This window comes from Crinia signifera, chromosome 1, assembly GCF_055691185.1.
Source record: "Crinia signifera chromosome 1, ASM5569118v1, whole genome shotgun sequence".
Classification (NCBI taxonomy): domain Eukaryota; kingdom Metazoa; phylum Chordata; class Amphibia; order Anura; family Myobatrachidae; genus Crinia; species Crinia signifera.
The window spans coordinates 82,869,637-82,895,725 of NC_139217.1; the positions used below are offsets into that span (position 1 = coordinate 82,869,637).

The following is a 26,089-nucleotide window of genomic DNA, read 5'->3' on the forward strand; positions in this document are numbered from 1 at the left end:
TTGTATACACTGGGTGCGTGCGAAATCGGCGAAAAATCAATTCGCTGGGTGGGGAGGGGTGTGGGGTGCCAGGCAGGCTCATTAGCATATGTGAATGCCCAGCGTTTCATGGGCATTCAGGGGTCAATTGGATTGACCCCTTAGGTTGTGGTTTAAGTTGCTAACATTTGTAATAAGGTATTTCAGACATAGGGGCAGATGTATTAAGCCTTAACAAGAGATAAATGCAAGTGTGATAAGGAGAGATTAAACGTCCAGCCAATCAGCTACTTACTGACTTTTTTCAAACACAGCCTGTAACATGGCAGTTGGCAGGTGATTGGCTGGACGTTTATCTCTCTTTATCACCCTTGCATTTATCTCTTGTTAAGGCTTAATACATCTGCCCCATTATTCCATAATATTTTTTCCTGTAAAATATACAATAAACTTCCTTCAATATTAGACATTAATATTCCAAAGAATATAACATAACAATCTATATAATGTTCCTGATATTTATGTTTGCCTTTCATTTTTATAGAGTTCTTATTTAACCTGCGCATGATTCAGACTTTTGTCCGTCTATTGTATAACGCTTGCAAATAAAGCTTTGAATAGCAGACAGCTGAGCACATGTCCTTGCATGTGTTACTACACAGAAGACATTCGTAATAACCTCCCTTTAATCACATTCCCCCAGTTGGAGAAGGCACAATGTTGTGACAGCAGCAGCAGCTGAGGAAGTGCGTGAGATGTGTTTAGTGGACTTAACCATTATTATCATATAACAATGTAGGTGGATATTATTTGTTCATTCTGGCTTTCAAACTGCTAAATAAGAACAGTCTTGCTTTTGTACACGTGAATGTTTCGTGTATCTGTATAAAATGGGCCACGTGAATTTGCAAAGAAGGAAAAAAATATTTCCACTATCATTGAAAATTGCTCATATATTATGGTCGCTAAATGAGAAAAGACGCTCTGCTCGGAATGTATTTAGAACACGTTTGTTTATCTGTGTAATGAGCTACATTATTCATAGTGCTCAATAAAGGTAAGTTTAATTAATTTTAGTGTATATAATATATATACTGTGTGTGTGTGTGTATATATATATATATATATATATATATATATATATATATAGTATATATACAGTGTGTATATGTATGTATGGGTATGTATATATATATATATATATATATATATATATATATATATATATATATGTATAAACACAGACACATGGCTCTTTTTTTTTTGCGCCTGTCTGATGCATTCAATAGGTATATACAGTGCCATTTTAACATCAGGCACACTAGGCAGCTGCCTAGGGCAAGCATTCCCAACCACAGCCCTCAAGGCACACCAACAGTGCAGGTTTTAGTGATATCCAGGCTTCAGCACAGATGGTTTAATCAGAATCCCTCAGATACTAATTAAGTCACCTGTGCTCAAGCCTGGATATCACTAAAACCTGCACTGTTGGTGTGCCTTGAGGACCGTGGTTGGGAATGCCTGGTCTAGGGTGTTGAGATGCTAAGAGCCTTTGAGCAAGGGTGGGCAGCCTGCAGTCAGACAGTGACTGGATGTCCTCATGCTGATTGGCGGATAGCTGCAGGCCTGTAACGGTAAGATAGCAGGGCCATTCTATAAGCATCCATGTGAAGGTCTGCTGAATTGCTGTACTGCTATACATTCAGTGGCGTAACTATGGAGGGTGCAGGGGGTGCAACTGCTATGGGGCCCGGGGCTTGGGGGGGCCGAGGGCCCAGCAGGAAATCCCCTGCACCCTTTTTAATTAAAATACTTTATTTTTTTGAATTTATAATGTAGCCGCGGCACCGAGTTCGGGGTGGGTAGGGAATTAGGCAGAATATAGACAGGTCGGCACTCAGCAGTGCCGCAGCTGCCTTTTCTGTTTTCTATTTGTTGGGGCTTGTGCAGTCAGCCCTGTACAGTCCCGAGTCCTGACATGACAGTCTCCTCCTCCCCCAAGCGCAGCGACGCAGAGCCAGCGGTGTACCCACCGGAAGACTGAAAAGGATAAACCTTCCAGCGAGTCCCACGGCTGCCTGAACAGGTAGAGGGAGGTGGGCGGTGGGGAGTGCCGGGGTAGCCACATACTGGATTTAAAACAGCGGCATGGTGGATCACACAGGCTGCTTCCCTCGGCTGCTGATGGCCCCCTTCTCCCGCTCTCCAGCTTGTGTATGCAGGTATGTGCAGAGCCTGCCCCACCTCTTTCTGCAGCCTGACCCCCCTTATTTATTTTGCTGATGCCTCACCCCCGCATATCTCCGCCTGCCGCCCTACTCTCCTCTTGTGTCTGCAGAGCCTGACTTCCCCTTGCTGCCCCGCTGATGTTCCCCCCCCCCCCCCCAGCACTTCACAACCTGCCATCGGCCCCACCCCCACTCTCCAGGGTGTGCCTGCTAAGCCTGACCCCCCATGTTGTCTTGCTATTGCCCCCCACAAGTCAAAGCCTGCCCCCCATGCTCCCAAGCATGTGTCTACAGAGCCTGACCCCCCCCCCTCCTTGCTGCCCTGCGTATGCCCACCACCCCCTTGCTCTCTAATGCATGTGAAAGATGATTCCCCATCTGCCTGAAATTGTCAGCCCTTTTCTTTTGTCTCTCTCCATTCTCTGTCTCCCTAACACACTCTCTTGCTCCCCTCTATCTATGTGACAGTGTGTGTGTCTCTCTCTATCTCGCTCTGACAGCCTCTCTTTTTTTTTCTCCCGCTCTCTTCCTGAAAATCTGACAATCCCATTCCCCAACTATGTCTCTCTCTGACACTGACTCTCTCTCCTTCTCCCTGACACTTCGTCTCTGACACTCTATAACCCAGACTATGTTGCTCCCTCTGTGACTCTATCCTGCTCTCTCCTTCTCTTGCTCCCTGACATTTCCTCTATCTGACAGTCTCTTTCTTCCTGCCACACACTCTCTCGCAAGGTTGGGGGGCCCTTTCAAGATGTTGCTATGGGGCCCACCAAGGTCTAGTTACGCCCCTGTATACATTATAATATGTTTTTAGCTTTTCAAACAAATCAAACATAGGCACATATAGGAAGTATGTTGATTAGCATGAACAAGTCACATGAAGAGGAAACATGTCTCAGAATACTATGGGGGATATGCAGTCTCTGCCGATATTTCCCACACTGGAAATATCGGCAATTCAGCATTCAATCCTGGCCAGGACATGCCTGTTACAGACCCTCCTTCCTATGGAGGCGACTTTGTATTGTCAGAAATGCTATTTTCACCAATAAACGGACTTTCCGACACCCGACAGCCAGAACATTGAATTCCATACATGATTTATTTTTTCATTTGGGATGGGGATTTTACGGATGAAAAGCCTGTCATTCAGCACCAGCTCTCGCTAGATCCCCTCCGCTGGCAAGAGCCAGCAGACAGGCACTCCATCTGATGGTGATGCGCTAGCTCCTCACACACATGTGTGTCTGTCTCCATCTTTTGACGGTGGACAGGGGAATCCCTGCCCGTATCCGCTTCAGCGCAGGGTTAGGGGGAGTGTGGGGAGGCGGGGGGCACCAGCGGACAGCGCCGATACTATCGCCAGCCCCGGCTGAATGACAGGTGTTAAATCTGTACATCTGCTTGCGAGTTTGTTTTATAATTGAATAACAACACTTATGGGTTAACTTTCACCAGCACAATGCACATCACCGAGATCACTTTTTTGGATATCGCCATCTCCGCCAGAGGTGATACTATTTACACATCCACATATCGCAAAGAAGTGGATTGTCACAGTTTTTTTAACTATAAAAGTTGTCATCATCGACCATGGGTCACCAATATCCCCAGAAGTCAGTATTTGAGAATTCGGCATAACTGTTCTGATGACACTGAGTTCTTCAGACAAGCGGATGAGCTTTCTGTGGCTTTTTTGGAGTTGGGATATTATCCTGTACATCTTCTTGAGAAAGCTAAAGAGGAAGTTTTGAAGATTACTCAGGAATCCCTATTAACACAAGTATTGAAAACTAAAGAAGTCTTTTTTTGAGAATTAGTTACCCATTTGTGTTCCACATTTAATACCCATTCTAGGCAATTAAAAAATATCATTCAAAAGAACTATGGGATCCTTAAAAGTGATAGGTTTTTGGCTGGGTCCTTAGAATAACTCCTTAAAGTGGTCTTTAAGAGAAATACCTGCATGCTCTCTTTAAAATTGACGTGGGATGGGTAAAAGCAGGCTTGCCTACCCTCCCGGAATGGCCAGGAGGCTCCCGAAAATCGCGTCCGCCTCCTGACACCCCGGAAAGGTGGGCAAGTCTCCCACTTGCCGGCCAGAGCCCCTGCACCCCCCTTCTCCGCTGATCATATTACCGGCGTTTACCGCAAATTGCGGGTCCGCGGAGAGGGACGGGGCTATAATGACGCAAACCGCTCGAGGACCCGCAAATCGCGGTGTTTGCGTGGATTGGAGGCGGGGCTTTGAGTCGGTCACCTTGTTCCCATCCCCCGACCATAAGATTTTGCTGGCCTCTCCGGGAGAACCCCGGAGAGGCAAATGTGAAAGTTGGCAAGTATGTGTAAAAGGAGCATTTATTGCCTCCTTCCCGTCGGCCCCCACGATCTGTATCGGGGACTTTAATAATATTCTTGACAAATCCCTTGACAGATTGTCGGCTTCGGGCCACCCTCCCTCCCCTCTGCTCTCTCGCCCACCCCGTTTGCCAAACTAACCACTGAACTAGACTTAATTGATGCTTGGAGACATAGACATCCCACTCATAGGCAGTTTTCCTGCTTTTCCCCGGGTCATCACTCATTTTCTAGGATAGACCTCGTGCTTGTTTCCCCTGATTTGCTACCTAAAATCCTTGCTGTGGAGTACCTCCAGAGGGGAATATCGGATCATTCTCCCCTGTCTGTCACGCTGGATCTGATGCCCTCTCGCGGCGCCAGCACCTGGAAGTTTAACCCCTTTTGGCTCACCCTGTTGACTGATAATAGCGTGCTGATGGGGGAGTGATCCGGGTTCCACGAGGATAATGCTTCATGCCGGTACCCGGCTGTCAAGCACGAGACATTCAAAACAGTCATCCGCGGCTCCCTCCTTAAGAGAATAGCAAACATCAAGAGGGCCGGGTGGGAGGAGGAGGTCAGACTAGAGGGGGCATGCTCGCTACGTGAGGCCGAATACCTGCGCTCTGGCCTTCCTGAAGATAGACTGAGGTGGGATGTGGCCCGCAAACTGTGGAATGACCACCTACTTGACAAATCTAAATGTAAGCTCCTCTTCTCAGCCCATGCCAGGTACTCCCAGTCCGATGTAGGAGGTAGTTATTTGTCGTATCTTGCACGGGATGAGAGGTCCTCCTGTTCCATACAAAAAATATGTGATCCGCAGGGAGGGGAACACTACACCACGCCAGAGATTGCACAAATCTTCTTGGCCTTCTACTCCTCACTGTACTCATCCCGGGCGACATACTCCTCCCAACAGCTAGTCCAATACCTCTCGGGGGTTAATATACCTTCCTTGTCCCAACAATCTGCTGCCCTGTTAGAGGCAGACATTACCCCCTCTGAGATTGAGGCTGCCATAGCCTCCTTTCCCAATAAAAAAGCCCCTGGTAGTGACGGCATGCCGATAGAGATATACAAAAAATATAAAGACTATTTTGTGCCTTACCTCCTTCAGCTGTATGAAGACCTTAAAAAAGGGGGTGCCCTGCCCCCGTCCATGGCGGAGGCAATTATTGTAGTGATCCCTAAGCCTGGGAAGGACCCGTCCCTCCCGGACTCTTATCGCCCCATATCACTCCTCTCAACAGATGTAAAAATACTCGCTAAAATTCTAGCGACCAGGCTCAACTCAGTAGTAACCTTAGTCATACATGAGGATCAATCTGGCTTTATGCCGGGCCGCTCCACTACTCGAAACCTCAGGAGACTGTTCTGTCACATACAGGGGGTAGTGCGGATCGGTGAGGGGCTGTGGTGGTGTCCCTGGACGCTGCCAATGCCTTTGACTCAGTGGAGTGGGGCTATCTCTGGGAAGTATTACGTAGATTTGCCTTTGGTCCCAACTTCATACAATGGGTGCGTCTGTTGTACTCCTCACCGGTGGCCCGTATTTCAGTCAATGGCTATGTGACAGAGGCGTTTCCACTAGGTAGGGGCACCAGGCAAGGCTGTCCACTATCACCTACCCTCTTTGCCCTTGCCATTGAACCCATGGCCATCATGCTGCGAGACTCCCCGGTTTTCCGGGGCATCCCCCTTGGTGGACGGGAGGACGTTGTCGCACTATACGCCGATGACACCCTCCTGTTTTTAAACGATGCTGAGGCCTCCCTTGGGGAGGTGCTGCAGATAGTACAATCATTTGGGATGTATTCGGGTCTCCTGGTCAATTGGGGAAAATCCAGCATCCTCCCCCTCTCCGGTGTAATACCAGATAGGTTGTCAACTACCTCTCCACTTCAGTGGGTCCTCAAGTTTAAATACTTGGGGGTCTGGGTAACTCCTAATATTACAGACTTTGTAGGCCTTAATATCAATGTGGTCACCAAGGAACTTAAAAATAAAATACACTTATGGAAGAAACTCCCCCTGATAGTAATGGGCAGAATTAACCTAATCAAAATGTCTATGCTCCCCAAGTACCTATACCTACTTCAACACTCCCCGATCTATATACCCAAATTCGTTTTCATGGCCATTAACTCACTTCTCTCCTCCTTTGTGTGGGCGAATAGACCTCCTAGGATTGCACTTAAGACCCTCACTAAACCGAGGGTGGATGGGGGTCTGGGGCTCCCTGATTTCCGGCTTTACTACCTCGCTGCCCAACTGGCACATATATCAGACTGGGTGTTGGGGAGATCCGGCCCTACCTTTGAGGGCTCATTCGCCGAGTGTGTGGGGTCCCGCCTCCTCCCCCTTCAATTCCTCCTCTCCTCTCCCTTTAAGCCTACTCTGTCCCCTCTCTTTAAACAGGCGCTACTTGTATGGCGCCAATCTCACAAGATATGTGGTTGGGATGGGGTAGATGGGGAAACTCCCTTATGGTTCAATAGAACATACTCGGAGTTCAAGCAGCTATCCTCCGATGGTTTCTGGTTAAGGGCACGCCTTACATCAATTTCTTAGCTTTTCTCCGCAGGCGCAATTAAAACATTCCAGCAAATCTCGGGGGAACTCCAAATACCTAATAGAAATTTCTACCGATACCTACAACTTAGGCATGCGGCCCAGGCTCAGTTTGGGGACTCCCCCCCTCTACCTCCGACTCCCCGATTAAAACCCTCCTTCAAACCCTGGCCACCACAAAACAAGTCTCCACCATCTACAAATGTATTATCAACCGAATAGACACTAATAGCCTTGACCCTCTTAAAGCTAAATGGGAGCTAAGCATTGGGGCACTTGACGGAGAGCAGTGGGCCGAGGCCCTCGACTCGGTTAGACATACCACCCCCTGCTTGAGATATCAGCAAGTATCATTTTATGTTCTACATAGGGCTTATCGTTCTCCAGTTTCCATGCTGCGAACGGGGCTAAGACCAGACGACACCTGCCCCAGATGCGCGACAGCTAACGCTGACTTCTGGCACATGTTGTGGTCCTGCCCGCCGATTTTGGCTTTCTGGGAACTGGTCTGGACCGACATACTCACCACTGAACCGTCTCTCCCTCCCTTCGACTCTAAATACTGAATGTTTGCTCTGGGTCTCCAGGAATCCCACTCGCCCCCAGTTAATAAATATGTCCTTTGCCTTACTGCCCTTGCTAAGGTGCTTATAGCTAGGAAATGGTTTGACGTTACACACCCGAATATATATAACTGGAGGGCACTCGTTAATGAGGTTGTGGGTCACGAAAGGTTTACATATAGGTCACGGGGCTCGCTTGCCCCTTATGTTGCTAAATGGGGTAGATGGACCTCCTCTAGGCTGGCCCTGTCCGCTGGCCCCCAGTGAGAGCCTCCCGCTCATTGATTCTCAACATCGGGACCTCGCTGTCTCCCGCTTCCTTCCCCCCTCTAGGCTGCGGTCTATATCACACCATCCCCACTGGCCTCAATCCAATGAGAACACCCTCTCCCTGGGTTGTTGGATGATTCCAATACATTGTACTTTATTGTGATCTCAATTGCTCATTATATTGCTCACTTGTAAATCGCTCTTCATATGTTTCTTTTTTTTTCTCTTTATTTGTTAGGGGGGTGGGGAGATGGTACTCAACTTATGAGTGCCGGGTTAAGTTTACTAGGGAAAAAATATACTCCATTGATTCATGTGCGCATCTGTACTTCCACTAAAATTCAGTTTTTTGTATGTGGACATTGAGTTTCGACGCAGAAAACACTCCAAGACTCACTCATTTTGAAAAGTTGTCAAATGTTTATTTTTTTCATTGTTGTACCACTCAATATGTGTCATTAATATTTATGTAACATGTTACTTGTGCAGATGTACATTTAGTTTCATTTGCTTCAATAAAAAATTACCCAATTTAAAAAAAGTACGTGTAAAAGGACAATTCCCAATCGTGATCCATGCCTTCGTTTTTCGGCACTATCCCGGCAGACCAGCACTATGGCTTTATATGGTTTAGGAGCAAAGCATGAAACACATAGTAAATGTGTGCAGGGACCATTGTAGCCTGCAGGCTGTGCACCTCCTCATTATAGGGTGTATATAGAAATTAGAGTGCTCTGCAAATGAATGTCTTTTATCTCTGTATATAGTGGTGTTCCCTTCTAAAGCCCATCCCTGCAATGACAAAAGTAGTAAAATGATTTCCGTCACCAGAGATGGCCTCACTACTGTTCCAAATGTCGGAAACATCTTTGTTATCTCCAACTTTTAACATTGGTAAATGTGGTATGGGTCATAGGGTTGGGTGAGGTATGGGGGTCTGACAATTTGCTCGCCACAGGTTCTATTCTCCCTCTATGGGGGTCGTGGATCCCGACTGTCGGGTATTTAAACTGTCGGGATTCGGAAGTCGGAGTACAGACTGTTGGGCAGTCATCCGGCACCCCATAGGGTTGACAGGCAAAAGGTCGACACATGAAAAAGATTGACATGCCTTAGATCCTTGATGGCTAACCTTGACACTCCAGATGTTTTTAAGCTACACATCCCAGCATGCTCTGCTTCAGTTTTGTTATTTTGGCCATGCTAAATCTGATGTAGAGCATGCTGGGATGTGTAGTTCAACAACAGCTGGAGTGTCAAGGTTAGCCATCAAGACCTCAACATGGTCATAAGGTCGACACAAGCAAAAGATCAACATGGAAAAGGTCGACATGGGTTTTTCACGGGTTTTGGTGATATGTTGAAATGGACACCGCATAAGTCAACCCATATTAACTTTTTCATGTCAAAATTTTGCTTGTGTCGAATTTTTGATTGAGTTGACCTTTTGACCCTGTTTTGACTGTCAACCAATAGTTGTTAACCTTTTGACTGTCATCCTAATGACTGCATCCCTGTAAAGGTATAGTTAAATAATGTGGAAACTGCTGTCATAGGGACGAGGGCCTTGGTAATGTTTTATTTCAAGTAAAAGCTTGAGCTGCAGCAACACTGCTGCCAGTATAAATAGAAGTCTGGAACACTGCAGCATTCTTCACACGGCCAAATAACTAAAACCCCAGTCTATACCCAAATCACTTGTCTCCAGAACACAGCCATTGAAACTGTAATTTAATTTAAAATCCATTCCCATACCAAGTGACATTGTGAATGAGTGGTATTGCAATTTGTGGTTTGGAATCGGCCCCGGTGAAGACCTGTCTTACAGAATCTGTTTTTCCTGTAGACTTGTTTTGACTGAAGGGAAAATTAGGGTTCTGTTACAGTGATAGATTTCTGCAGAAAATGTCTCTGGTCTGCAAACCAGCGCTGCCTGCTCAGATGTGTACACACAGCAAGTGTATTTAGCAAGTAAAGATCCTTTCACAAGTATAACCCCCAGTGATCTCAGCATGAGCTACAGGCACAGATCTGTATACTACAGTAGGTGTTCTTGTAAGTTGTCATCTGAAAAGGACCAAGAGTACAGAGGCAGGGCCGGCGGCACTACTAGGCAGCTTTAGGCATTTGCCTGGGGCGCTGGCCACTGGAGGGCAGCACTTGGGAGCAGGTCCCCCCCCCCCCCCCCTGGAATAGAGGTGAGCGACGCCGGCTGCAACTCTCCCCCCACCTGGAGCGACTCAGCGTCCCGCGTCACATCTGACCTGCAACCCCCCGCAGGCCCTCACCACATCACCCGCCACCCCACCCTCTTGGAGTGACTCGGTGTCCGCAGCCGAATCACCCCCCCCCCCTTTTCCTAGGAGTGACTTGGCACATTAGCCGCCCCCCCGCACGCCCTTTACAGAGGTGATTGTCTCCCGACCTGTATAGTGGTGCCGGTGGTACCAGCAGGGCCTGATTAGCCAGTAGGCTGATTAGGCAGCAGCCTGTGCGCTGGGTCTTGGGGGCGCGCAGCATTGGCACAATAGATCGCACTTGGATGGAAGCGCGTCCTTCTGCCGCTGTAGTTTGGGCCGAATAATGTCTTGTGAGATTTCCCCCTCAGTCCGCAAACTATGACAATTCTAAATCAATGTGTTTTCTATTAATGATTGTGTTATTGGCTACAACATGCCAGGCATATTGATATACTACATTCATATATAACTAGTAATCAGGAAAACCAGGGCAGCAGTAAGGAGCGGACGTCACAGGCCCCGCCCTAACGCTGTCCTGACGAAAGGAGCAATAATAAAGCTCCAGAAACGTTGACTAATCAATGACCGTGTGAGGTCTCTTTTTACTGCTGAGCGGAGTGCCAGATCATGGAGCTTAGGCTCTGAAAACGTGTTTATGTACATATGGTGGATTGTGGCACCACATTGTTGTATAGATTGCTGGAGTACCGGTAAGGGAGACGCACTTTCTTCAAAAAATGAATGGGAGTGCCAGGTCAGTAATAATATAACATCATATGACAACATGGATAGATCCGAAGAAGAGCCATGTGGCAGAGACCAGCACTTCCAATCAAGCAATTCCAAATTGTTGTGTACCCTGACCGAGGGTATTACTGCTCCCCTGTGAGGCTAAGTTGCTGTGTCACTGAGCTGCTGTTTGTACTTCTGTGAAAGGAGCTGTTGCACTGGCTGTACCACTTTCTGTATTAAAAGCCTCTTTGTTTTAGGGCACTTCAATCTCTAGTGGTCACCTGAATCTACCTGCTGTATTGTACAATATTGTATAATTTTTGCACTGGAGGTTTTAAACCTCTGTAAGTATCCCAACAATCCGTCCCTCATACATGTACCTGCAGTGTTGGACTGGGGCATAAATGGCCAGTAGTAGGGGGCCATATTTAGGGGTGTGGCCAGTCTCCACATTGGTTTGCCTAACCATTACAGAGTGCGTGGGCTGGGCCTCTTCATCAATATATATTATACTGTTAATGTGTGCTTGATGATGTACAAGATTAATAACAGCAATGCCCTTTAGAAAATACACCACAATCCTTGGCAATAAGGTAACATACAATACAAGTACACAGTCTGGGGGGTGTACCCTGTACCGTGTACTCTGTATCCTTATGGGCCTATCTAACTTTGTGTTTTACTTTTTTTCCATTGTAAAGTACAGTACAAGAACAAGTTGCTCTGCAGTTCACATATATTGTCTATAAACCATTCAGTCAGCTGCCATTTTAAGAATGCAGCACTAGGAACCAGCAATATCACTGAGTGCGTCAGGCAGGGCCGGCTCTACCACTAGGCAACTTTAGGCAACTGCCTAGGGTGCCAGGATCTGGGGGCACCAACAAGTCTGAATCCTGGGATAGAGTCTGTTAACAATGCAGGTGCACAGCCAAGTTCCAGTGGAAGAGCAACGGTCACACTTGGATTCCACTGTGAACCGCACAGGTGCTGCTGTACATACATACAGGTGCCCCTTCAGTGCTGTTAGTCCGGAGGCAGGTGACTCCATGGCCTCTGGGAGTTATGTTACACCCCGGGGGGTAGTAGGTTGATGTTTTGCCTAGGGTGCCAAGAAACCTTACACCATAGGCTAGATTCTCATAATTATCTATTCTGCTTCAGTGACAGTTGCTTGACAGCATTTTTCTGAAGGAACTGGTAATAGTGTACAGATCAGTAGGTAATTCGCCAGATCGGATTGCTTGAACAGTTTGTACTTATTTAATTAACGTACATCAGACACACTTTTCCCTTTTGATGATAGTTTGCATTTACACTTAAATGCACATAGGTGAGGAATGTGACCCAGAATAAATTGATTCTATCAGTCTGTATTGAAATACCTAATACAGTATGTTCTGTACTGTACATCTTGTTCCAAACACGAATGTTACAGTATGCAATATCCCTCACACACATACTAGTGTTCATTCTATCACCCGCTATCTTTGAAAACCCATGCAGTTCCTCTTCGCTGCCTGGGGTGTCGCTGTCTGCTGTGGTGTTTCTAGCACAGGTCTGGTCTTCATATCAGTGCTGATATAGAGTCCATACTTTGCTTGAAGCACAACAGCAGACAGTGACACCCCAGGCACGGAAGAGGAACTGCATGGGTTTTCAAAGATAGCGGGTGATAGAATGAACACTACCATACCATGTTATCATACCTCCCAACTCTCCCGCTTATCGCGGGAATGTCCCTGTTTTTTTGGGACATTCCCGCGTCCCTCCCGCGGCCGGTAGTGTCCCGCAGGGGGCAGTTGGGTGTCCCCCCCCTGTCATCAATGAATAGATGCTGTGCACATTCTATTCTTGCAGCCAGAGGGGCTGGGGGCATAGCCAGTAGCTCACGGAGCTGCTGGGCATGCCCCCATAGCTGCAAAAATGGGGTGTGGCCTCGCGGCAGCGTCACGGGTATAGACCATGCCCCTTTTTTGTAGGCCAAGCCCCTCAAAAATTCAGCCTGTCTTCAGATGTTGGGAGGTATGTGTTTATGGAGCTGCCCAACTAGCAACATACATTAAATTAATTTGCATTTGGGACATCATTGTGACCCCCTCTTAGCTTTTAGAGGCCAGTAAGGATATTTGGAAATTATACAAAATATCTAATCACTGCACATATCCAATTCAGAATGCTACAGCAGAGCTACAATTAGTTTACAAATGTTTTGGCACATACAGTATTTAAAACACATAATGAGCATTATATCCAACACTCTATGCTTAATACATACTTACCTACCCTCCTGGAATGGCCGGGAGGGTCCCGAAATTGGGGTCATCCTCCAGGCCCCCTTGAAAGTGTAGGTAAGCCTCCCGAATTCCTGCCGATCGCATCAGCCCCACTCCGCAGCCACCTCCTCTGCCAGTAAAATACCGGCATTCATGGCTGTTCAGGGAGGGGGTGGGGCTAAATGATGTAATTTGTGCCACTTAGCCCCTCCCCCTTCCTGAACAGCCGCAAACAACACTACATTTACCATGTGGGGGTGTGGCTTAAAGATGTCAAGCTCCGCCCCAACTCCAGAAGTGCTGCAAAGAGTCTCCTCTCCGGGCTTCTCCCGTTGACTTCCAGCAGTAGTGGGAGAGGGGGGTCAGGCGCCGCTGCCTGCACTGCCACTGGTCAGTTAGGTGGGGGGAGGGGGGGTCAGGCACCGCTGCCCGTGCTGCTGCTGACCTGCCCATGACCAGATTCTGCTTCCTCCCTCCATGCAAAAAATCTGGTCGCCAGGAAACATTATAAAATGATTTTTGTTTAATTTTTGTGTGGTTGTAGCTTTTGCATCAAATGTATTTGTCGTGAATTTAAGGTCCATTTGCTTGGTGCGGTTACAATTTGGTTTTGTGTAAAATTTATAAAGCCAGTTAGATTAGGAGGATTCTCTTTCCTAGACAAGTAAATATAGCAACATTCTCTGAAATGATTACTTTCTAAATGAACTATGGAGAGGAACATCTTGACTTTTAGACTTTTATTATAGAAAAACAAACAATTTATAGATATTTGTTACCTCCTTTTTACCTGAATCAAAGATGTATGCAATGCTGCTATTAACGTAGCTGAGCAATTATTGGTCCAACTGTGCCTGCGTTACTGTTGCACTGGACTTGCGCCAAAGTATGTTGCTGAAGTTGCACTGAGGATTTCTTTGTAAACTGTCTGACAGCCAGGAAATGCTTGGGGAGAGGGTGGTGGCAAAAATGCAGGAGTGCCATGACCATGATTCTGTCTACAGCTCAGATACCATAGGCAGAAAACATGGTGCTACTGTCTCACTGCGTGATTATAGGGTTACTCAAATGCAGTGGCGTAACTATAAATTTTGTTCCTCCCTGCCAAAACGTTTGTGGATAGAGATAGAGAGACCAGCAGACACTGCTGCTTCCCTTGGCTCCGGCGCATACCAGGCCGCCCTAGCACGCCCATCCTCCCGCCCATCCTGTACACAGTAGCCAATAGCTGGCTCTGTGTACAGTTAATTGAATCAGTGAGGGGATTTGTCGTTTCTGCCATGGCCGCACCCGTGCTGACTCGCCTCCAGTGCTCAGCCAGTGAGCAGAGGCAGACAGCAGCATGTCTGTGCGTCGAGCAGGTGCCGGCGCCCACACAGACCCCACTGCCGCTTGCTCCCCCAAGCAGCAGTTGGGGCTGTCTTACAGTAGTTATGCCACTGCTCAAATGGTCGGTTATTGAAGGATCTGCAAGCACTTCTGTGTGTTTGTACGCAGATGCTGAGATTTGCCAGACGGTCGGAGGGCATCTGACCAGATGGCATTAGCATATTTATGCACATTGGTTGCACAAAGGATCATTGGGGCTAATTAAACTTCCATCTCTAATAAGCGTAAATTGCTATTAAATGATTTTAGTTAATCCACTCACGATGCTGTATACCAGATAGTATAACTATTGAAATGTGTTTACAGGCTTTCATAAGGCATGTGATGATAATGAAATTCTCCATAGTGCATTATAAGGAACTTGTTTATTAGCACGGCGCCACCGATTTTGATTGTATCCATCGATCGCATTGCATGCCAACCAAATCGCATGCGATGCTATCGACCCGATTTTTACATTGGAATCAATGTAAAATGGTCCCTGAGACCCGATTTTCCATTGATTTCAATGTAAAAAGCCCCAAAACACCCCATTTTAATACCAAACCCCCCCTCATGTTTGAAATGCCCCCCCCCCCATTGTTAACGCCACCCCACTATTGACGCCAACCCGAAGCGTGGCAAGTGCAGCGAGCCCGCAAGGAGCGGCGGTACGCATCCTCCGACCTTTTCATACCCCCACTATCCACGTCGGCGTGGAGTTGATTTTATAAAATGTGGTGAGCCCGAAGCGAGGGGACGCGCATAACTTCACAGGTATACGCGTCCCCTCGCGGGGCTCGCAGCGCTCGCCATGCTTCGGGCTCGGTGGCTCGCTGCGCTCGCCACACTTTATAAAATCAACTCCACGCCGACGTGGATAGTAGGGGTATGAAAAGGTCGGAGGACGCGTACCGCCGCCCCTCGCGGGCTCTCTGCGCTCGCCACGCTTCGGGTTGGCGTCAATAGCGGGGTGGCGTTAATAATGACGGGGGCATTAAAGATACTTTACAACTATATTCAATGTGAAATGGGCCATATTGGCCCATTTCACATTGTCACCTATGTAAAATCGCGTTGATCGCATCGCAGGCCATTATAATGGCCCGCGATCAACTCGATTTTCACTTGAAAAATAATTTAACATTGAAGTCTATGGAAAAATCGCGTTCATCGCGTCGGTCGCATGGCGGCACCTTATTAAGGGCCGCGATGGACGCGATCAACGTGATTTTCTCTTTCACCGGCAAATTAGCTGGTGATTGACAGAAAATCAGGTCCATCGCATTGATTGTATGCCTTAAGTGCCTTAAAGTTAAGGCATACAATCAACGAGATGGGCTCCGTACTAGGAAACAAGTACCCATTATAATATTCTTTTGCAATAACACAGCAAATAAAAAAAAAAGTTCCTTAATGCGTACATAGAATAAAAAAAACGGTATGAGATCATGTCCCCTGCATGTATTACTGGTCCGAGTGGCATCAGATCAGCTGTGGCACCACTGACCGGCTGCTTCATCAGTGGGGTTACACATGCCGGACGTTGCAGAAGCTACAAAGAGACCAGGAAATCTCCATTCTCTGATGGAGATCCTGGCCTTGTCTGTCCCCCACAGAGCTGGCAACACGCCCCTGTTTCGCCCACTGCCCCCTATTGGCATGACTGTCCATCACTGACAGTCTAATGCCATCCTGCATCCGATGTTCCAGACCTACACTCCAGTATGGGTCTGGAGCATGCACAATGTACTGAACATCAGTACTTTGCCACTTGTGCCGCTATAGCTTCTGGACTTGAAACAGGCCCAGTCAGCTTACACTATTTACATTGTTACCAATACTGTCAAGGTTTTACTGACTAAGGACACTGTTACCCATTTTACATTGCACCTTGGGCCCAGGTTATTGCCGGGTTGGTGACGTAAGGAGGACCCGGGTCAAGGTGCTGTGTAAAAGCACCAAAGCTTTTAACCCAGGTCATCCAACCTGGCAATTTGACCTGGGTTATAAGAAGGGTTAAATGGGCGACCTGGATTTAATGTGAAAGCACCTGACCCGGATTGGACCCGGGATCTCATTCCAGAGTTGGACCCAACATTGTGATGTGAAAGGAGTGTAACATGGACTTCACTGAGAATACTCTGACCATAAAGTCATACAGGTAAGCACCAAGCACCTGTTTGGGATATAATAGTAAGAATCCACAGTAGTATAATATACAGAATATTATGTTATGTGTGTTTATCATAAGCATGTTATTACTATGCCGCTTTGTTTGGCCAGCAATTTGAATCTCATTTCATAGGAAATAGGAAAATAAAACCACAACGTTCTGTTCCTTGGGTTTTTATGGCAGCGCTGTGTTTATATAATTTCTACTGTTAAACATTTGATGCTGTGAAGCAGAGACGGCCCTGTTAGTGTCATCGCTCACCCCCTCAGCATGTGCACAGTGTACCCGAGGCACACGCATGGCTCTTATTAGCATAGATTCAGTTAATGGGGGGAGCTTTATCCTAATCACTCACGTGCATCCTAGAATGTTCTATCTGCAGTCTAGAGGGAAATGTCACAGAGCGCAGCTATGTGTGTAACTTGGGTTAGTTACCGCCCTCCAATATTTATAGCAATGTACTTAAAGCTTCAGCAGAAAATCCAACTACTTTAGTTTAAACACTCAATTTACTAGATATTCTTTTTTTTTTTTTATTTCTTGCCTCTGGGCAGTGGTCTTCTGCTGTATAACAGGGATAAATACAGATGAATGGCGATCAGGTTGCTGAGGTAAGTATAATTGCCCGCCCCTAACCCTCCCTTACAGCAACCTAAACCCTCCGCAGTCTGACACTTAACCTCCCAGTTAGTGTCTACAACAAACCGCTGCATCCCACCGCCTAAATCTACCCCCCCCCCCCCCAGTGTCATTATATTGATCCTATCAAGGATGCCGCGCCGGTCTTCTGAAGGCATTATTAAAAATAATGGAGCAACACACCTTAAGCTGGGTACACACTATCTAAATGATATGCATGATAAATATATCGTTAAGGATATTATCTAATGGGTACACACTGGGCGGGATTTATTAAAATACATCACCGCACCACCGCAGCAATGCTAGCGCATATGTACTAACGTATGCGCCTAGCATCGCAATGCGGTGGTGGAGGCCCCCCGCGATACCTGTGATGTGGTGTGCATCTCCACCACATCCCTGGCTTTGGCGGCTGTCTCCTGGCACCTCCTCCCCCCTACAGCCGGAAGAACATCCTGCTGTGACATGTTGCGCGGGGGCGGTGTAGTTTGACGGAGGACAGGATTGGGTTGGTGTCTGCGGCAGGCGGCGATAGAAGCACATAGGCTTCTATAGGGTAGCGCCACCCAAAGGTGGCAATACCCTGCCCGGCGGAGATGCGGCGGCCGGGTCTTAGTACATTTGAAAATGCGGTAAAACCCTTGAAAACGGGGGTTTTACTGCATTTTTCACTTAGTGCATCTCGCCCACTATATGATTAATGATGCGCACTCCCGTGGTTAATGACCCCCCTGTTGTCTGAACATGAAGTAATATTTTGATTATACTGTCAGAATACAGGTTTTGAGCGGGGGCTAGGCGATCATCTGGTCACTGAATGATATCGTTAACATTATTGTTCAGTCTTTAAGTGCTAGTTTGTTCAAGCAATATCATTAATGATATCACTCATGGAGGAATCGTATTGTGTGTACCCAGATTTATCATGCAACAACTTCCACATTTGTCCCCAGAAGAAAGTTTTTTTTTTTCAAATTAAATTCCAACCAATAATTTCTTTACGAGAGTAGCAGAGGCCTAATCATTGCCTGTACGAGACTAGCCGTATGCACCATTGGCTAAAAATGCGTAGTAGACAGGAGAAGCAGAAGCAGCGTGTGTTCATTATATAACTGAAATGGATTTATCAATGAGAATGGTGTGTGCATGAGTCATTCCCGTACCTGTATGCAGTAGATGAAGAGCAGTCACAGCTGGAAGAGAGACATGTCTGTTATTATTGTCCGGAGATCGTGCAGCCTTTTGTGATGTTCATTCTAATCCAGATGGTCCGACTCCTTCTATTCACTTAGAGCTGGCTCTTAGGACAATTGCCAGTCTAACAATCTGTTATTCATATTTTGCTGATAGAAAATGTAATCAGTGTTAGTAACAGAAGTACAACGTTTATGACACTGTAACTACATGCATTTTAATTGCCTAATAATAATAATAAGGCTAATTCAGGATCAATTACAAATAACAAAACTTCAGCTGCAGTCGTTCGTATGCTGGGGGCCGCCCAGGACAGGGTAAGGTGACCGGCATGCAGTGTACCTCTCAGCAATGCGATCGTACCGGCACTGATTGAGAAGAGCAGCTCCTATATGTTATTACAGTGGTTCTCAAATAGGAAAACAGATACTAGTGTACCTGGTGGGGCGCCTGTATGTGTTGTCTACCAAGCAGCAACCTGAAGAGGGAGTGTCAATTCCTATATGGATACAAAAATAAACAAAGTGTAGGTTGGGCAACCTACACTTTGTTTACAGCATAGTTGCCTACCCTCCTGCTTTCTGCAGGAGACTCCCTGAAATAACAGCAATCTCCCTCTCTCCCTCATTAGTCTACCAATCTCCCTCATTTCACCTAGCCCACATTACACTGTTACATTTTTGGGAAAAAAGGAATGAGAGACAGATACATTTACATTGAATCATCAGCACCATTTCCCAGCACTTTACCAAGCATAGAAGCTCTTACTAACTGCTATGGGGATCATCTACATTTGGATATAAGTCCTTTTAAAAGATTCCTCTCAGATGTAGCAGTGCACACCCGTGCTGCTAGGTGCCACGTTCACAATCTCCTTTCACAATCTATCCATATATAGAACTAGACACGCCCTTTGGTTGGAGCATGACACGCCCCCTCAATGGGGCACTGTGCAAAATTCTTCTACCAACAATAATCTCCCTGAAACTAGTTTTCAAAAGTAGTCAAGTATGGTTTACAGTGGTTCTCAACCTCGGTCCTCAAGTACCCCCACCAGTGCATGTTTTCCAGGTCTCCACACAGAATCACAAGTGAAATAATTAGCTCCACATGTGATCTTTTAAAATGTGTCAGTGACTAATGAGTGCACCTGCTGAGTGACCTAGAAAACATGAATTGTTGGGGGTACTTGACGACCGAGATTGAGAACCACTGTGTTAGATATATGTGATTAGCATTGGCATGATGGATGGAGAGATGAACCACAAGTGCTTTGTACATCCTGCCCACACGGTCCCAGCATCAGTTATACTCCCTTTGATAATGGAGACCAGTTTGAGTTTGGTGCACTGCCTGTGGTTGACATGCATCTAGAACACCTGTCCTCCCCAGGGAAGCCAATCCCGGGGAAATTTTTCAATCCTGGGATTTGGGATTGAAAAATGCGCAAACCCAAGATTTGCTTCCTTAATAAAAAAATAAAAAAAACCACACTGGCTGCGCCACATATTTACTTACTGTATATGTGCAGGTGCGGGAGCTGGACTGGTGTGCGGTAGCCGGGTGATGTGGCCGAGGCGGGTAGGCGTTGTGGCCGGGAGCAAGGCGGCTGGGGGTCGGTGTGCGCAGCTGTGCGGACAGCATGGCCTCTGACTACGTCATCCTGCGCAGAGCCACACAGCCAGGGACTAGAGAAGCTGAAATCCTGGGATTGGAAGCTCCAATCCCGTGATTGTAAATCCTGGCAATTTTGGGGCCAGATCCCAGGATCCCATAAAGGCTCATACTAGATTATGTCATATTCTTTCCTCTACTATGTATACAGAGATATTACTTAGGTTATAAATGTCTCCACATAGGAGATTCATGATGGGACTTTCAACAACTCACTCTAAACTATTCCATTGCTTCTGGTCCTGTCAATTTATTCCTGGATTTTGAGTACAAGTGCTCAATTATTCCCAGGAACACATATTTAATTATGTATATTGACACCTGAATGCGTTTTGTTTGGCATTCTCCCGAGAGGACTTGGAATCTCACGGGAAGTAGACATGTAGTCTTGGCAGTCAGGGCAGCTGCTCGAAAAGCCATCTTGCAGGTGTGGATACATCCTGAGCCCCCTACTTTTCAATTTAAACTGTTTTACTTTTTCTGTGTAGCGTGGGTGGAGGTAGTGCAAGAAAAGCAGGCTAAAACCCCAAAAATATTTGAAATATTGCAGGGTTTTATTGTGACCCTCTTAACAGTCGTAGAGACCCAAATTCAAAATTCTTTGTGTAACACTTCTTGGTATCTTTTAGGAATGGTTGAGGGCAATCCCCCAATTTTAGTATGGTCAAGGTTGGAGTAGATGTGAGCAAACCTGGGGTAGCTCCTACCTGTTAGTGGTGGGTATGTGCCGGTCCTTACTGCTCCCCACCAGATCTCTGCTGGTCCCTGCTGTCAGGGTCCTGGCGCCTGTACAATACAGTTGTCAGGCACCAGGCCCGGTGCTTTCGCAGTACCAGCAGTGGTACTGCCCATGTGCAAAAGCCTGGCTTCTACAGTCTGCATCATTATAGAAGCTGGCTAGGGCTGCACAGCGAGGCGGAGAGCCGCTTTCACATTAAACCCATTATACAAGGCGCCGACCCGGATTTAAACCACCTTTAAGTTAGTCTGCGATAAATTACTGCAGCTAAATACGATTACCCACTTAATGTGTAAAAAATGGTTCATGTTGGAATAGCTTTAATATTTAAATATTGACATTGCATTGAGGTAGAACATGTGCAGGTTGTGGTTGTGTGAACTACAGTATAGGGCAGGGATGTGTGTGTGGCTCCATTTCGGTTCCAGCAGTTTGCGCCTTCATTTCTGCCACGTCAAACCGTAAGCAGCACTGTATTGTAATCCATTTAACCCAGCTATATGTATTAATCTGCTGAGCTATTTAAATGAGTGTATTGACCTACTATCGTCATGTTTACTGACTGGATTAACTAATCTCAGCCAGTAACTGCTACTCGTAAATCATTAATCTCTGTGAAAATCCACCAATGTTCCCTACATCCCTAACAATGCTCAGCAGTGTTTGGTAAATCTGTCTGCGAGTACGTGTCATGTGTAGAGAGGTAATAGACACATTTCTCATAAGTATCAAACCATTCTCCTCTCCAGGAACACAATGGCTTCGAGAACAAATACGTTGAATGTGCATGTGGTCTGAGGGCAGGATAGAAATCAGAACACCTGCATTTACTACTATGTTCATCATCGTCTGCACACCTGTGCCAAATCTAGGGTTCCCAAGCCAGCCTTCGCTAACACATTGCGGCTTACCATCTGCGCAGTCCACTTCGATAGAGAGATGAGGAGTGGCGGGACAGGAACCAGTTGTGACCACTGCATCATACCTTATATAAAAATAATGTGTCCTATATGTAGATGTATGATTTATGTGGATGCCGTCGCTAGGGCAACCACTGTAGGTTGACACATGAAATAGGTTGACGTGTTATTCCAAAAAATGCGGTTTTTCATACTTTACTATCCAAGTGGGCATAGAGTGATACGATAATAGTGCCTGAAGCATGGCAGGTGAAGTGATCCATGCGATGGAATGTGGTATACTTATATGGTGTCCATAAGTCAACATAGACACAAAAAATATGAAAAATTCACGTCGACCTTTTCCATGTCGATCTTATGCTTTTGTTGACATAATGACTGTCAACCCTATGTGGATGTTGGGCGTTACATCATTGCCACCATGTTTGTCAGGAAATGCTTGTCATACTGGAAGTGACATTGCAGCGATGGTTCAGCGTAATATGATTGCAGTGAGTAAAGATACACTTCTGCAGATCTCCGTAGTCTTGTGGTGATTTGCACACAGACAACTTTAGCCCATGGGGAGGGGGGAGTTAGAAAATGATAAAGTGGAGATACATAAACTACCATCTAATCAGCTCATGGCTGCCACGTTACAGGTTCCAGTCACCATGACAGTAAATTGTCACAGATTGTGTATCACACGGTGAGGTGTGGCCTTGGTGCAATGCTTACTTATAGCTTCACGACAACGTACAACAGGGGTGGCAAACCAATCAGAGGCAATGAGCCAAAAATGTGTTACGAAGAGCCGATAACATGCAGAAAATGGGCGTGGCCTAGCTCCAGTGAGGTCACGCCCCATTTTTACATGGGTTGTGGCCTAGCTGGCCATGCCTCATTTTTGCGTCTTTGAAATTACATTTGTAGAAGCATGACCTTGTGTCAAACCTCGTTTTTTTTTGTTAAGCTGGGGGTAGGGAAGCCAATCCCGGGGCATTTTTTCAATCTCGGGATTGAAAAATGCTCAATCCCGGGATTGGCTTTCCTAATAAAAAAAACACCCTGGCCGCCCCGCATTTGCTTACTTTTGCGGCCGGGTTGCTGGGTGGGTGGGCAGTTTCATACTGCCGGGACCCCGGGTTGCTGTTTGCTGGCTAGGTGGGCGGGCTGGAGTGCCCCTTCATAGTGCCGGGAGCCATGGGGGAGCGGGACTGCGGACTCTGCAAAGTCCCTTGCTGTGGGCGGGCGTGATCTCTGCCTGCCTTCCTGTACAGCGTGACCTCTGATGTCACGCTGAGAGGTCACGCTGCGCAGTGCTCTCCGGCTATGGGAGAAGCCGGGCAGCGTCTGAGCGATGCTCAGACGCTGCCCGGCATTAGACTGCGCATGCGCAGTCTAATCCCAAAATCCCGGGATTGGAATCTCCAATCCCGGGATTGAAATCCAGGTGTTTTGGGGGCCAAATCCCGGGATCCCGACGATCCCGATCCCGGGATTGGCCACCCTAGCTGGGGGTGAGACAAGCACTTTAAAAATGCACAATTTTCTAAATCTTCTCATTATAAAAAAACTTTATAACTTTTCACTTTGCTGTAATTTTTTATTAGTGGGACTTTTTATAATCCTTGTTTTCTTTATCAGTATAAACAGATCAATGTTCTGATTTTGCTTGTTTCAGTGTTGAAAAAAGACTCAACAGTAAGTAGACAGCCGCCACACTCTGCTATGCAGCTGCAGACCTGCCCTGGCTTACTGCTGCTGCACACCCAGCTTCTCACCCTTCGCAGTCTCTGTTCCAGCTTAATGCTGGCATACCTCCCAACAGTCCCGATTTTTAGCGGGACAGTCCCGATTATCAGGGACAGCCCGATTATCAGGGACAGTCCCGATTATCAGGACCTGTCCCGCTGTCCCACCCGCGGGCGGCAGTGTCCCGCAGTGTGGGGGGGCTGTTGGTAGTCCCCCCCTGTCAGCTGCTAAGCAGCGGGGAATAAACGCTGTGCGCATGCGCACAGCGTCTATTCCCGTAGCCAGGGGGCTGGGGGCATGGCTAGAGGCTCACAGAGCCTCTGGGTCATGCCCCCATAGCGTCAAAATGGGGGCGTGGCCTCGCGGAAGAGCCGCGAGTATAGGCCACGCCCCCAAATTAGGGCGCCCCCCCCGAAAATTTCGGCACGCCTGCGACGCGCAGCAGCAGCGTCCCGACGGCTGAACACACAAAGTTGGGAGGTATGATGCAGGGTACAACATGCTCCTCCCACGATGTGATGTCATGACATCACACTGAGCACACAGCTGAGTAGTGCACAGACAGAGGAGGCATGCGGCAGTGCGGGAGCCACATGTTATTAGGAAATGAGCCACATGTAGCTCAAGAGCCACAGGTTGGCCACACCTGACATACAGGGGAAATTAACTAAAGAAAATTTGTAAAAAATAGGTATATTTGTATCCAGAAATACACTTATTTTTGACATTTACTATCCCGAAAATACGGCAATTCGTATTCGTATTGATAGCACATCAATGCGAATACGAATTGCCGTATTTTCGGGATCGTAAATGTAAAAAATAAGTGTATTTCTGGATACAAATACACCTATTTTTTTTACAAATTTCCTTTAGTAAATTTCCCCCACAATGTTAAAACTCAATTGTGCTTTTATTATTACTGTGGAGACTACAGAAGTAGGGCTGTAGCACAGTCCAAAATTAAATAAGGGAGCAACACCCTCTGGCAGTGAGTCAGTTTGGAATGGCAGTTGGTGGTAGTTGCTGTTCCTAACCTATTTGAATTTTGAACTTTGCTGCAACCCCACCTCTGGAGCCTCCCTAAATAAATACTATTATTGTAAACTTAGTAATGATCTGTCTTTATTTTGCTGTTTTATTGAGACCTGTGTTTTTTTCTGTTATATGTCCAGGTGAGCCGACCACATCCTGGGGACTCTTCCCTCCTGTTCCTGTTTGTGATTGGAGGAGTCACTGTCTCAGAAGTTCGGATGGTAAAAGATCTTGTAGCAACACTCAAGCCTGGTGTTCAGGTACTAATATGGCAGTAATATCTGCCGCATTAATCTACACACAAAGAGAGTAGCATACTGTACATGTAAATCATAGACACTGAGCATTTCGGTACATGACTCTGCACACATCTGCAATTGCGTACACAGAAAGCTCAGTTCTTGCCACCATTCTACGCAATCATGTGGCTACATAGTTGTTCGATTATCAAAAGATCTGGGGCCAAAGCTGTGTATTTGTGCACATTTGCTTGGATCTGTGAAGCCGCTTGCGCATCTCTGTGCATTTCCAGTTGGTTGCAGCAGTTGTTTATTTTCGCACATAATCTGCGTTCGCATTAGCGTCCATCTCTGAATCAATGGTCATAGATCCTTCCATAAGCAAGGGACAGACACAAAGTGGCTGTAGGTGTGGGAAGCAGCAGATTAACTACTTTATGCTAAGGTTGATGCCAGGAAGCCACACTGGTCACTGTTTACTTGTCCATTGCAGTTAGCAGTGGCACCTGACTTGTCATCTGGGTGACAGAGATCCGTCAGATACAGGCCTGTGTGCTCCTTTCAGAATAGCAAGATACTCCAGGTGCAAGAAACACCCATTACATGCAAGGAGAGATCCAGCCAACTTTAGAATTGCTTGGAGATAAGCAAAAATGTTTACATTCAGTATGCTAAAACCTTTATTTGCAGGATATGGGGCATTGTCTGACTCAGAATCAGGCTCAAAGGAAGAAGATCCTTGAAACGTTACAAAGAAATAGTCTGACAAAGTCCTGTAAATAGCCCTGTCAGCTTTCTTTTCTAGTTAGAACAATAATTCTCATTCAGTGGCGTAACAATAGCACCACAGACCCCGTGACGGGGGAAGGGGCTGACTAAGTGTGGGCATCGGGGATCCGCGGGGCTATTGTTATGCTGCCGCCGCATCTGCTGTGGCCGGGAGTCAGGACCCGCTTATTTACTAGCCTGCATCCCGGCGCTCCTCCTGGCTGGCTCCTTATGAAAAATGTCCCTCACAAAATGGCCACCCCCTTACAGCAGACAGTATTTGAGGATGCTAGAAGAGGTAGCGGACATTTTGTGAGGGACATTTTTCATAAGGAGGCTGAGCCAAGAGGACTCGGAGCCTAAATTTTCCCGGCCGGTGGGTGGTTGCATAATTT

General features: G+C 46.8%; 1 protein-coding gene across 1 annotated transcript in view; it reads left to right on the forward strand.

Moving 5' to 3' along the window:
- The window catches only part of SCFD2 (sec1 family domain containing 2), a 482,746-nt gene that overhangs the window by 434,821 nt on the left and 21,836 nt on the right, over positions 1-26,089 (forward strand). Inside the window, exon 8 of the mRNA XM_083168483.1 lies at positions 24,828-24,947. Within this exon, the coding sequence (XP_083024609.1) occupies positions 24,828-24,947 (120 nt within the window). The remainder of the gene's footprint in view (positions 1-24,827; positions 24,948-26,089) is intronic.